This window comes from Sycon ciliatum, chromosome 1, assembly GCF_964019385.1.
Source record: "Sycon ciliatum chromosome 1, ocSycCili1.1, whole genome shotgun sequence".
NCBI classification, from domain to species: Eukaryota; Metazoa; Porifera; class Calcarea; order Leucosolenida; family Sycettidae; genus Sycon; species Sycon ciliatum.
The window spans coordinates 60,415,663-60,429,220 of NC_088643.1; the positions used below are offsets into that span (position 1 = coordinate 60,415,663).

Genomic DNA, 13,558 nt, shown 5'->3' on the forward strand with positions numbered 1-13,558 from the left:
TTCATTAATTTTGCTTGTGTTGACTCTTTCATTTCTTTCGTCGAAAAGTGTGCTGATTTTAGGTGGAATACAATAAAATAATAATGGAAAAGCTGACAGGATCTCTTTTCTAAATTTAGCTTTTCTGCTGTCGAGGCTTCCTTTTACGGAATACTCAATGACAGGTGATCTCTGAGTTGACCAGTTTCCTTCGATTCATTTGCTTATGCTCACCCTTTCATTTACGGAAACGTGTGCTGATTTTATTCGGATTTAATAGATCCATTCGTATCTCTTTGCCCTTGCCAACAGTGTGCGAAGAACGCGAGTTCACCTTCTTGACGGTAAGGCTTAGATGTGTTGTCGAAATACTCATGTTCATTGTACATTGGTACGTTACAAGTAAGGCACTGGTCATGATTGCTTCCGGCATTCCGTGCTCCGATCATGGGGTAGAATCTGAATTTTGCAGTTATTATTATTATTATTATTATTTTATTTATTTTACTAGGGTGTTTCCAGTGGCATAGCATCGTTGGCAGTTCCCAATCTGGAGGCGAAGGTTCAAGGACGCATTGACCGACTACTAGTATGCAAAATAAATTCGCATATCAGGGAAAATCTCCATTATGGAGAGGTTCATGCATTCAGTGACTTGTTTGCTTCATACGAAACAAGCCAATGGGTGCAGTCTCGTGAAAATCTCGTACGATTGGATTTGTTTACTGGAGTCTGGGCTGTTTGATTTGTGAGTACCGCCGAGATTGCACTGCCCCAAGTAAAGTTGCGTGCCGGTAGAGCAAGAATTACGATCTGCAATCTGTTTGTTGTACCTGCAAGAATGTGCTGTACATGTATCGTATTTTCTCTGTTGTTGTTTCAGTTGCCGTCATGTTGCCAAAGAAAGGTTCAGTGACTCATTTGTTTCATAAAAGACGAGTCAATGGTTTGGTCTGGCTTAGAATCTTTCGCTGTAGAAGAAATCTATTCGTGTCTCTATTGCAGTATTGGAGAAATAATTGTATTCACTCGTTATAAAAATAGGGTTAAGACAAACTCACAGAGCAAATGCCATCGGTCCCTTGATGTTCGTCCTAAAGAGGTTTGACTGGATATCATTCATACTCCCCCAAAGTCGTGTAACATGTTATTATTATGGAGTGCCTTGTTTATCTCTCAGTACCTCCAACCATATATCCTTGCCCCTTATATCCTCGGGATCAGTGTAGTTGTTGGAACGAGGTGTCGGACTCAGCAATGTATTTGTTAACATTTTAATACATGTTTATTGTTCCTACTTTGCTGTGTTGTTTTAGATAATCGTGGACTTGTAACACTTTGAAATCATTGAACTGCTTCCAAAAGTTTTACCGACATCAACAGGATTACGATTTCATTACAATATGATGCCGGATGACCTTATCACGACAACCCATGACTACAATTATAAACACAGAATCAACAAAAACATCTGCGGCGCGCACCTGGTTACAATTCTCATGTAAATGTGATTTAGGGGAATTAGGGTGTGGACATCTGAATTTTCTGAAAGACAAGACAATTTTATGAGTCATGATGAGTCATGAAATTCTGCAACATCCACAGAATGACCTGCGTATAAAAAAAAGTATCACCGCCACTACTCATATGATTCCCCTGCAGAAGAACATGAATACATGTATGCAAGACTAGTTCCATTTTCTGCAAGAAAAGGCTTGCACATCAATGCGTATAATACGGTATTGAAATTGATATGATACACGTACATGTACATAGCCATAGGGGCTCCCGTAAGAAGACCATAGCTCTGTGCGAAACACCCTAGTAAAATAAAATAATAATAATAACATGTAGAGTCGCTACATGTAGGCCATCATTTAGGGCATTCCATTGATGACACAATTATAGGTTCTGATCGGTGGAATATGCTGCCTTCCACTGTTCGCTCTTGTACAGATTATCGCCCATTTGTTTGTTCATGCTTAACCTTTCTAGGGGCTCCCGTAAGAAGACCATAGGTCTGTGGGAAACACCCTAGTAAAATAAATAAAATAAAAATAATACCGGTAATATCCTTTAGCCAAAAAACAAAAGAAATTATAGCAATAAAAACTGCTTTATGGCAGTTTTCTAAAAAAAGTTATTGTGTTCTAGTCCATGGACCCCGTCTAAAAAGTAAGAAATTAACGAAATGTGATAGCCGAAAATTAAAATTTCACACAAAACCTCACAATAATCACACACGCGACAACCTTTTCCCCTCGTGGTCCTCTTTCACATGCAAGCATGTTGGCGCAGTACATGTACTTGTACAAGTACAAGTGTCGGAATAAACAAGTGTTGAAAGCCGTACTATTAGATCTTCAAGTGTCGTGATTATTGTGAGGTTTTGTGTGAAATTTTAATTTTCGGCTATCACATTTCGTTAATTTCTTACTTTTTAGACGGGGTCCATGGACTAGAACACAATAACTTTTTTTAGAAAACTGCCATAAAGCAGTTTTTATTGCTATAATATTATAAGATCTCACATGCTCAGGCAGCGGGCCGGGTGGTGCGGCCCCGTGCGGGCCCTAGCGCCCTGCGGGGGCCGGGTACGGGTAGCGACTAGCGCAAAGAGTCGTAAAATTTTAATACGACTCCCTGGTTTATAATTATTTAGCGCGGAGCGTTTCACGCGATGTCATGGCAACAAAAATGAAAAAAACGAAAATGGCGGGTGGCTGGCTCCGCTCGATCGTTCGAGCCTGGCCTGTGAGGAGAAGACTGTACTGCGCGTGCGTTCAGCAGAAGAAAATCGTCAAAGCTGTTCCTCCTCACTTTCTTTCTTGGATATAGCACTCTTTACTTGCTTTGCCAGTTTCAACAATGGGGGACGAATCAACCGGTCTCGCTGTATTTGTGGGCAACTTGCCTTACCGTCTGGAAGAGCAAGATCTGGAAGACTTTTTCCATGGCTCCGACGTACGTTGCTGAGTGTTGTTTTGGAATTTCCAACGGAAGAGAGTTTTTGACCACCATTTTTTCTACTTTACTTTTCCCTTTGTCTTTCCCTCAGGTGAAGAACATTCGAATTATCCGTGACCGGGAAACGGGAAGAGCAAGAGGTTGGTTTTTAATTTTTAATTTCTACGTTTGCCTTTGTAACTCTATTCAGTCCACATCCGTCATCGTCTTTTTGACATGCTTTTATCTCCTAAAAGAACCCGCTATTTTTAATTTACTCCGAAAGAACGTGAGGTGAAAGTCTGGTTGAATAACAATTATAATACCCGACCTCACATATTCCTGACATTGAACTACTCTTGGTAGCTGTGAGTGTCGCACATCCTGTTTGTAGACTTGTCGCACAACCTGTTACGTAACTTACCTGCCTTTTTACGCAAGGAAAGCTGTACTATGACAACAGCGAGGTTGTTCTCCATTTTTTTCTAATTGTGGAGCATTCTTTCTGTTTAGACCAGTGGTGTGAGGTATTGCTAATTGTTCTGAATTATTGTTTTGCCTGCTTAGGTTTCGGATTCGTCGAATTTCATGACCAGCGCTCTCTGGACAATGCCTTGGAGAAGGATGGCAAAGTAAGAATCCGGCAATTTCAGGTTTGACCTTTCGAGCATTTTTGTTTTTAAAGTTGAATCCTTTTGCTATTGCAGCCCACAAATCAGTATTTTTTTCGTTTTAGCTTTCAAATCCTAATGTGCTGGTGCAATCATGTGTGCATTCTTGTGGTCCAGAATCTGATGGACCGCCCCATTCAGGTTCAGAAGTCCCGTCCCAGCCAAGGTGGCTCTCGCGGTGGTGGTGGTGGCGGTGGCTACGGCGGCGGTGGTGGCTACGGCGGTGGCCGCTCTCGTGACGGCGGCGGACGCTCCGGCGGCGGTGGCTACAGCAGCGGTGGCGGCGGCGGATATGGTGGCGGTGGACGCTCCGGTGGTGGCGGCGGTGGCTACAGCAGCGGTGGTGGCGGCGGACGCTCCGGCGGCGGTGGCTACAGCAGCGGTGGCGGCGGCGGCGGATATGGTGGCGGTGGACGCTCCGGCGGCGGCGGCGGTTACAGCAGCGGTGGCGGCGGTAAGGACAATATCCAAAATGAGCTTGGCTTGCTTGGGGGGGGGGGGGGGGGGGGGGCTGCTGGTCATGTGGTTCGATGTCAGATTTAGATGACTGTGAATGCCTTTTGTATGGTATAGTGCGTCATCGGAATGCTAAAATGCGATTCGTTTTATTCTTTGCCCCTGTTTAATACAACTGACACACTTTGGATAATTGAACCTGTCTGAGCTTCCGTTGTGAACTTTGTGCATGCTTTCAAGTCAGCTGTGTTAAAACATTCCTGTGGTGCAGCTTGCATGCATATTCACAACAAGCTTGATGCCACAAAGTCCTCAAATTTTCCACCAAATAAAAAGCATAGAATTGTCAATGGTCAGTTGTGCCGAAACCGAAAGACATGCCTGTAGTCGCGGAGACTTTTTATATTGAACGGCATTGTTGTGCATGTAGTTTTGTGTATTTAATCTTCTTCAGTCCAGTCATTACTGCTAAGCATGTGTGTGTGGTGCGGATTTAGTTTTCTTTTCAGCAGACATACTTATAGGTTTTGGTCTTTGTTACTGTGTAGGTTATGACCGTGATGGTGGCCGGGATAGAAGAGATGATGGATATAGGGGTAGTTATGGTAGGCATTCTTTCTCCTGTCTTGTCTGTTCATTGGTGATTTCTGCCAGCTGCTGTCGCATGTGATCGCTCCATGTGCCATGCTTGAATGCTGACATAAGTCTGTATGGTGTCCATGTGGTTTGGTGACATTGTGCTTTGTGCATTGGCCTTTTCTGTTTGTTTCATAGGTGGCCGATCAGGTGGTGGTGGCGGTGGCCGCTATTAGGCACTCCTGTGTACTGGTGCACTCACAGCAGCTGCTGGTAAGATTTCATGTATCCATATTAGTTGAGTTTCGTAGTTTGAATGTATCCCGGGTTTTTTTTTCGAGTGGGAAATGTATTTATTTGTATCCCCTGCATGGTCTAGCGCTCCAGGCGGATACTTTCTGGTCAGACGGGAGCATTTCCACCTTGATTTTAAAACAGTTCGAAGCGGCCGCGTACCTTGCATACTGTGTTCAACCTACCCATGAATTACAACGTGAAATCTTTGCATCTGTCGGAACCGAGGAAAGGATCTGGTGAGCACTGGTAGTTGCTGTTCAAGTCGCTATTGGTTCGTGTCATTGTTAGCGTGCATCTCGAGTGATTCTCTGCGCCATGAAATACCGGAGGCTAGTGACGAGGAGTTAAATAGTTATGTTACCAGGTCGAAAATATGCTGTGCCTCTTTCACATGTGAGTTGTCCTAAGTGAACCTCCTACTACCCTCTATGGCACTGATGGCTACACACTCGGCACCATCAGCACTGCTACGTCACTGCAAGATAGACCCTGTGTTCTCACCTAGCTGCATCACCCGGATCATTCAGGGATGCAGTTGCTACCATTGTTCAGTGGTCCATTTGCGTAAGTTCCCCGGCGTGCAGCCCATGTGTCCGTTCTGTCTGCCGGCCCCCTCGTTATTGCCGCGTTGTGTGCCACCACAGCCATCATAAGAACTAGTTCTTCGTCGAGAAGCAAGCTCTGACCTCAGAACTTTGCCCTCGTCAAGAGTGCCATCCCATGTCAGTTTTGTTCATATTCGTTCCCATGCCGCTTACGAGAGACTTTCTGTACATAGCCCGTGGTCATGCCTGTGCAGCTTCTTTGTATAACATTCTGCTTGTGTTCTAAACATCGGGCGGGTACCTGTTCCTTATTGAACAAGTAATAGCTTCAATCCTGGTTTCATCCTGCTGTGATGATGCAGTGCTGTAAAAAATATTGTATCTCACCCTGGCCTTCAACCACGTGGCTCTTGTAGTTTTGCTGTGGTGAGGTCCTGCACTAAACCTGTGCCACTTCTGGGCATGGAAAAATGCTCTCGAGTAGCATTTGTCTTCCGTTGAATAATGCCAGTGTCTGGTGTCAGATCGTCCTGGCATTGAAATATGCTCCTTTTCCTATGTAGTGTTTTGGGGTGAACCATCACCAAATCGACTTTTGAATGCTGTTTCTCGTGATGAAACTACAGTGGTGACAACTGAAATCCAACCCGAGCTCGGTGAGCTCACATTGCGAAAGCCGCCGCTCGCGCTCGTACAATATCAAATTAAGACTGCTAGACTCGGTACTGCACTCAAGCACGACAATCAGGGGTCGGATTTCAGTTGCCACCACTGTACCAAATGACTATAGGGTGCTTTCAAATATTCCAACTTCTTGGTGAAACCAGTCCAGCCTTTGGCCGAGTCTCACGGGAACCCTGAAATAAAAAAAAAAAATTGGTGAAATGTATCCTGAAAGTTACGGAAACTGTAATACAGTGCCGAGATCTTGAGTAACTCGTATGTAGTACAATGTACCCGTAAGTGAGAAAGACAAGCTGTGCGTCCTGTGCTCATGATAATTATTGATTAACACGTGGCGTTTCGCTCTAGTTCGCATGCCCAGGCCACACAAATGTGGATCTCAACCACCTTTGGTGAATCTCCAAACTTCAGAGAGTTTATTAGAATACTCTTCCAACTTGTCTTATCCAACAGGATAAAGGAATGCGCCCGTAGACGTGTAACTTAGAGCTTCTTTTTCATGTATAGCATCTTTGTTGAAAAACTTCCAGCTGAGTGATACTAAGGAATGTATACTTCCCTCGGAATTTTATCGCTGACTCAAAAGCGGGGGTTTCCGAGTCCATGTGAATGCTGTCGCTGACTGTTTCTTCGGTCTTCTTTTTTTGTCATTGTGTTCAGGTGGCAGATGATGGTGGTGCAGTGTGGAGCTATCAGTTTCATGGGATTGGACATCCATCCATTATCAAGGAATTGGTGCCATATGACCAAGATGGGTTATGGGGAGGGGTCGCAGGGGCTTCTTATCATTCTTGTTGTTCGGGTCTGAGTTTACTGGGCTTTCTTGTGGCATGATGTGAATATTGGTTTGGGAGCTGTGGATCAAACTAAAGTGATAGCAGTTGTGTATCCGGAGCAGGCTTTTGTGGGATTTTGGTAGCTGTGCCGGTCTTCATTGGTCAGGTTTGGGTGCACGTAGGTTTTGTGGGCAAGGATCGTTCTGGATAATTTTGTCGCGGTTTGTAGTTATCCGATCTTTGGGAATGCTTTTACAGACCCGGGCGCATGCAGTTTGAGCGTGCTGTCTTTTCTTCTGCCTCTGTAGCTTTGTGTGGCTACAGCTTGAGTTCCTTTGGGGTTTCTAGGGCAAATGACCAAACAAAATTTCGTTGATCTGAGACTAGCATGATGCCTTTTTGTCACACTCTACTCCCTGCAGCTTGAATGGAGTTCGCAAGTGTCATCCTTTACCGGCGGAGCAGTCTTTTTTACTTCTTGGTCGTGTGCCTGTGCAGTCTGGCTACATTCCTTTGGGACAACTTTTCTTATTCTTCCTCTGTGATTACCAACGTATACTCTGTACTTTCGTATACCTTTGCCAGTACGGCGTATGGCTGGAGTCCCTTGCCCTGACCCACCTCTGGTTTTTTGAGATTCCCAGCTGTGTGTTTGTTAGAACATTGCATCATCAGCGCATTGCTACCACTGTAGTTTTGTAGGCGATTTCTCTTCTCATGCAACTTGAATCATTCTGATTTATCTCGCCTGGTGCAATTACAGCATGTCCGATGTAGGACAGACTTGTCTGAGTCATGATTACAGTTGGGGTATGATGGCTGAATCTTGCTCTAGGCGCTACTATTGTGGGCCCCAGTGTGGCGTTCAAGGGAAAGATACAGCCGTGACTTTTGAAGGTCGTGCTTTATAAATTCGTTTATTACATGTATTCAAAAGCTGAAACTGTTGCCTTCCCAAACACCACTACCATTTCCTTGCATATTACCGTCAGTGCGTGTTACAGTAGAGTTGCTTCCAAGAACGTTGTTCCAAGGAACGTTCTTATTTTGTTAAGAAATTTGATTGCGTTCTGATCCTTGAGCACTTTCTTAGAAACAATTTGTGGTAGGATGTAAGGTCCTCCGACACAGCACACACACACACACACACACACAGCAAGGTCAAGTCTTTATATAATTATAGTTATGATCCATTAATCTTACGCGTTTCTGCCTGTAAGGCTTCGTCAGAGACAAGGATGAAATAATATGAATAAAGACTAGTACTAGTAGTAGTTATATAGGGCTTGATTCAGATGGGTGCTTGGGGCGTTGGGCGGTAAATGCGCTATCAAGCAAGTTTAAAGGCGCAATAACTTGAGTTGCAGACAAGTGTAACAAATGTCAAAAAAGTTGTACAAGTTGAACTAATGTACTAAACCGTAAGACTGGGGGTCAAAATATGCGGTCATAGTACCAGAATGTTTGTACAGAGTCAAGATCATGCAGAATCAAAAGAGAGCGGGAAAAAATGGGCGGGAAAGTTTAGGTGGGCTCAACGTTCTTCGGTGTGCGACTCTGCTGTACTGTAATTTGTCCCTTTGAAAAGACGCGGACAAGCTGCGCCGAAAAGTGACATTTCCTGCAGTATGATCAATATCCTGCGGCACTTTCTGCAAGTACTACAATTAATAATGTCTACTAGACTAGTACATGTCAGTCATGTAGTTTCCACCCTACTTCTGCATGCAGTCCATTCATGAAAAGATTGGCCCTGGCTATGACGGGCTACATGTACCGTATTTTGCGATTTTTCGTGATTTTATCGGACATGCCCATTTGTTCGTTCATGCTTAAGGTGGCTCACGCCTATTTCAAAAAAATTAACGATTGATCTGAAAATTTGGTGGGCGGTTGGTCTTAGGTAGTGTATGCAAATGGCGAGTTAAAAAAACGGGGTCTCAATGCTAACTTTTGAGATATAGGCGATGACAATTTCACTAAATTGTCAAATTTGTACAGGATTTGTGATGTATAGCGGACGGGTATTTCATCAAGAACCTGATTTACAATCTTCCTCATTTTTTGGTTATTGAATGGACTAACTGTGTACATGCCAATGAGAAAATAAAAAACATATGCTTCAATGCTCAATTTCGCCATATAGGCGCAGAATGCCTTTTTGATAAGTTTGCTTTGCTAAATGTACATGCACACCTACATATCCCATGTACATGTCCATATACATCTACCCTTCTCTACTAGCCCACCCTAACCCTGCAATACACATTGACACAAGTGTACACACACATACCACACACAAACACACACACACACACACGCATACATGCAAACACACACACGCATACATGCAAACACACACACACACCTGTCCTGTCGAGCCACTACCACTAGGGTCACGTGGGCCCCGGAAGGGCAGCAGAGAGAGAGAAAGAGCACGCCACCCGGTGGCGCTCCAGACACGCACACACACGCACACACACACACACACACACACACACACACACACACACACACACACACACACACACACACACACACACACACCTTTGGACCTTTGGAAAGCCCATCGCCGAAGGTGATGATAGCTATTAGGCGAGGCAGAACACACACACACACACACACACACACACACACACACACACACACACACACACACACACACACACACACACTACTACTACTACTACTACTGCTACTGTAGCATGGTTGCCCAAGGGCCACACCATTCCGAAAGAAGCCGGAGTCATTGTCAGGAGCAGAAATGGAGATGACGACTCAGGTCACTCTGTCTACGGAACTGACGGCTGCAGCGAGAACAGCGGACACAATATGACGCTCTGTCAGACTTGGTTGCCCGATGGCCACGGTCGCACATGTGACGTCTGAAACCAGGCACTGACTTGAATTGCCGATTGCATGTCAAACACAAGAGAGAAGCATGGACGCTGAGCGGAATAGATGATGCCGGCTCGGACACTTTCGATGGTTCCAGGGGCAAACAATGATGCACGCGCAGACCACCACGAGAGTGAAACCACCTTCTGCATGTACCACACTGCACAGCACCACGCTGATCCTGGATGGGGAGACTTTGCTCTGCGCCACATTTGTGCCTTGTTTGTCACCTGGCTGGCGAAACGACCGATGGCAGATAAGACAGTCCACCCGCCAGGCAGACATATCCTGAGCAACCTCATACCAGGCCAGACACACACACGCACCACACACACGCACAAACGTGCGTGTAAACAGTGACTAAACACACACACACACACACACAAGGCACACACATGATCGCACGCCTGCAGACCATCGCTCCAATGAAGATAAGATTACTACTTCTTTGCGTAAATATGTTTGAGATAGAGTGTCACTCTTAGATGTGACTGATGCCATCAACCAATGTCAAGGAAAAAAAATTCACGGTTCGGTTCGCGTCAGACTCGGCTAGAGGCCGAGTTTTCCTCATCCGTAGGAACGCCATCATCCTTCAAGGATCAAGGCGCAGATGCAAGGAAAGAATGTGTTCAATCTTCTTCTGCACACGTAGAAATTGGTTTGGGCATTTTCGATGATTTAGAATGTGAATATGACAATGTGACAGAGGCAGCCACAATTTACTGATTACTGTGCATTGATCTAGCTATATACACTGCAAGTGCACTGTAAATATTGTGTTACATGCACGTAGTTGTGAAGGGAGACAGTATACATGTACATTCACCAATGACACACCTGTCAGACAGCAGGTTAGGGCTAGTCAAAGTTATGAAGGCACAATATGCGATACGAAGGCACAATTTTGCGATGTACTTGAGTTTGTGAATATAAAGTGGACTTTGTGTTCAAACATACTCTACCAAATTGCCATGCACACCCTTGTAACACACACACACACACACACACACACACACACTTGAGCCTGGGGAGCATGATTGCTGTCAGCCAGTGTTGCTTTCAAATGCTTATTCTCGTCAGGAGTGATGTGAAACACATACTGGTAAATATCAATCTCTAAAAAATGCATCCTAAATAAAACGCTCAAGCACTGAGTCTAGTCAGAGTGATAAGACAATAAATTGAAGGAATTTCTCAACAAAAACTCAGTGTACCGCTGTGATCAAGCCGTGGCAATAACTATAGTAGAGTTCTTGGTGGACAGCGATTACCATAAAGAAATAGTGAGATACTACAGTAGTACCCTCTACTGACACAATGCAACCACGTTGTCCAGTACATGTTCGAATCAAAAATACTTTCGTACATTCGTGACCATTTCAATTTATATTCAAGGGCGACCTCCACAATCCACTGGCTTCAGAGTCGATTTATCATTATAGAACGGCCATTCTTGACAAAATAGTCAGACAAATTTTGCGAAGGATGGCGTTCTACTGTGGAAGGGACTCGCCAAGTCACTTGAGCCAATTCAACGAAAATACAAAATACTCAGGTTTTACACATTCACGTACCCGTCTGTGCCGTCCCCCATTCCTTCCAAGACATCCACATAGACTCCAACGCTTTTATTCTACTCTTTTTCCGAAGCCGACCATGGGCATGGGCAGTGCCTGCTGGAAGGGACATCCCAACACTTCTCTGACAGGTGACAATTTCCACAAGTAAAAAATGCACCTCAAAAAAAGTAGCCAAGTGAAGGAGTGAAAAAAAAAGAAGAAAAAAGCTCACACTCTAGACTCGAGTACGAGAGTTTCGTACTCAGGCCATCTGCTCGAGCTGGACCCTTCGAAACTGGAGTGCGCTACAAGCTCGCTACGCCAACTCCGCATGTCTTTTCTCGAACGTAGGATGCGCGAGAACCTGCGCAAAAGACGAGTTTAGAAATAGGCGCGAGCCACCTTAAGGTGGCAGTCTGGGTTCGCGGCCCGACCGCATGAACACAGCCGTAACTTCCATAATAATTGATGAATTTTGCTCAAATCTTGACCACATACCCAGTGTATTTCACTAAGTCCAATGAAGTATAAATCAAGCTCACACATGGGAATCCGCAGACACAATAGTCAAATCTGCGATTATGCCGTACCACCAATACCTTAGACGCAATATGCAAACGCAGAAAGAAGCTGGGTAGAAACTGAGTGCTCCACAGGATTTCCTTCACATATACCTAGGTGCTAAGTGGAGCGGAATTTTGAAATCATATTCAGAACAAAGTACTCAAGCTGTCAAACAAAAATCATGCAATCGCGCAAAATTTAGGTCCTCGATCAGTAGCACTTTACTCAAAGCTACTAGACAAATATAAAAATCCATGACACTTAGCACCTTGATAAATGCTCACAGTTTCCAAAAATGTATGGTTTATGGGGTCTGTGACTTACAGGTTCTTCGCTACGCTGTCTAAGAGGTACGGGACTCAGTGGAAAATGGAGAAAAAAAGTGCTCTGTGCAAGTACAGATGGAGGTATGTCTGTCCAACTAGAACTTACTAGAACTTAGTCGAAGCCACCAGCTTCATATGTCAAACCTTCTTCCTCTTGCTGCTCATCCTGGATGCCTTTCCTGATCCTCCTTCGCTTCTTTCGTGACCTCTTCCCTTCTTCTGACTTCTTTCTGGCAGCATGTGCCTGTCTCTCACGGTCTAGCAGCTTGATGAGACGTGTCGTATGGTGTCCAGTAGGGAGGCCCATCTCGTCCAGAACGCGTTTCACTGCCACACCTCCATCATTGAACCAGGCCACGGCCAGGTAGACGCACATCTGGACAGTGGGAGCGGATGCAAAGCCTGTCTTTGGACACAACTGCCACACGAGTCCATTGAACGCTTCGTTGCGATTCTGCGTAGCACCCTTCTGGCAGCGCTCGAGCAAACTCCGGTCGGACAACCGAATGTAGACCGGCTTCAGTTCCTTCCATACTGCCTCTGGCAGGATATTGTGGTGGGCGTAGACATCACCACCTGCCTGTTGCTGCTGCCATCTACACCAGCTGTTAATTCCAGGCGGACAATACTGGTGCTGAGGTTTACTGTCGCTGGATGCACGATGCATGAGGGATGCCCATATGGCCCTGGCCATGGCTTGCAAGTCTCCGCTGTTGTTCCGCACAGCCATGCCATAGTAGGCTTGCAGCTTGTCGATCATGGCATCCGTGAGGCGACCACGTCCGCCTATAGTGCGCCCATCAGCAAGCTTCTTGCCCGCAAGGTTTTTCTTCAGCTTTCTTAGGCTGGTACCGATGCGTTTTTGAACGTGGCCGACACATTCCTCCTTGACTACAGGCACCTCGGGCCCATACGGACAAGCGTCACGCACAGCCTTAAAACTCTTGGTATCTCCATCACCAATGTAGGTGGTGTACCTCAGCTTGCGGCTCTCAAAGGACCTGGCCCACAGAGTCTTGGCGGCTGCACTCTCCATGGCAGGAGCTGATACAGTGGTGTTGACTGAGCAATCGTGTTCGGCAATCTGTCGATCATAGTCATCTTTGGTTAGCTCTCCCTTCTCTTTTCTAGACGCCAAGTGCGTGCACTTGTGGCAAAACTTTGAAAGCACTTCGCAGTCCACCACTTTGCCGACATCATATGCAATTATAGTGAAGGCTCCGAAGAGCGATGCGAATCCTCGGCGCATCCAGGTACCGTCATAGGAAGCAGCGATAT

General features: G+C 45.4%; 1 protein-coding gene across 6 annotated transcripts; it reads left to right on the plus strand.

Annotated features, from left to right (window-relative positions):
- Nucleotides 1–2,756: 2,756 nt before the first annotated feature.
- LOC135804692 (uncharacterized) lies at nucleotides 2,757–7,719 on the plus strand. 6 transcript variants are annotated; one of them, XM_065318618.1, is made up of 8 exons: nucleotides 2,758–2,943; nucleotides 3,038–3,086; nucleotides 3,493–3,557; nucleotides 3,714–3,933; nucleotides 3,982–4,050; nucleotides 4,601–4,657; nucleotides 4,827–4,901; nucleotides 7,353–7,719. In XM_065318618.1, the coding sequence occupies exons 1-7, from the start codon at nucleotides 2,848–2,850 to the stop codon at nucleotides 4,862–4,864; spliced, it is 594 nt and encodes a 197-aa protein (XP_065174690.1). In that variant the 5' UTR covers nucleotides 2,758–2,847; the 3' UTR covers nucleotides 4,865–4,901; nucleotides 7,353–7,719. The 6 variants fall into 6 exon arrangements, with proteins under 6 accessions (XP_065174688.1, XP_065174689.1, XP_065174690.1 ...); XM_065318616.1 differs by having other exon boundaries at nucleotides 2,757–2,943; nucleotides 3,714–4,050; XM_065318617.1 differs by having other exon boundaries at nucleotides 2,757–2,943; nucleotides 3,714–4,041.
- Nucleotides 7,720–13,558: the final 5,839 nt, after the last annotated feature.

What these genes read in the sequence shown, in the direction of transcription:
- LOC135804692 (XM_065318616.1), top strand. Translation starts at nt 2,848, where the DNA reads ATGGGGGACGAATCAACCGGTCTCGCTGTATTTGTGGGCAACTTGCCT. An exon ending in GGAAACGGGAAGAGCAAGAG is followed by an intron (nt 3,087 to 3,492) that starts GTTGGTTTTTAA and finishes TTGCCTGCTTAG; the next exon opens with GTTTCGGATTCGTCGAATTT. An exon ending in TTACAGCAGCGGTGGCGGCG is followed by an intron (nt 4,051 to 4,600) that starts GTAAGGACAATA and finishes GTTACTGTGTAG; the next exon opens with GTTATGACCGTGATGGTGGC.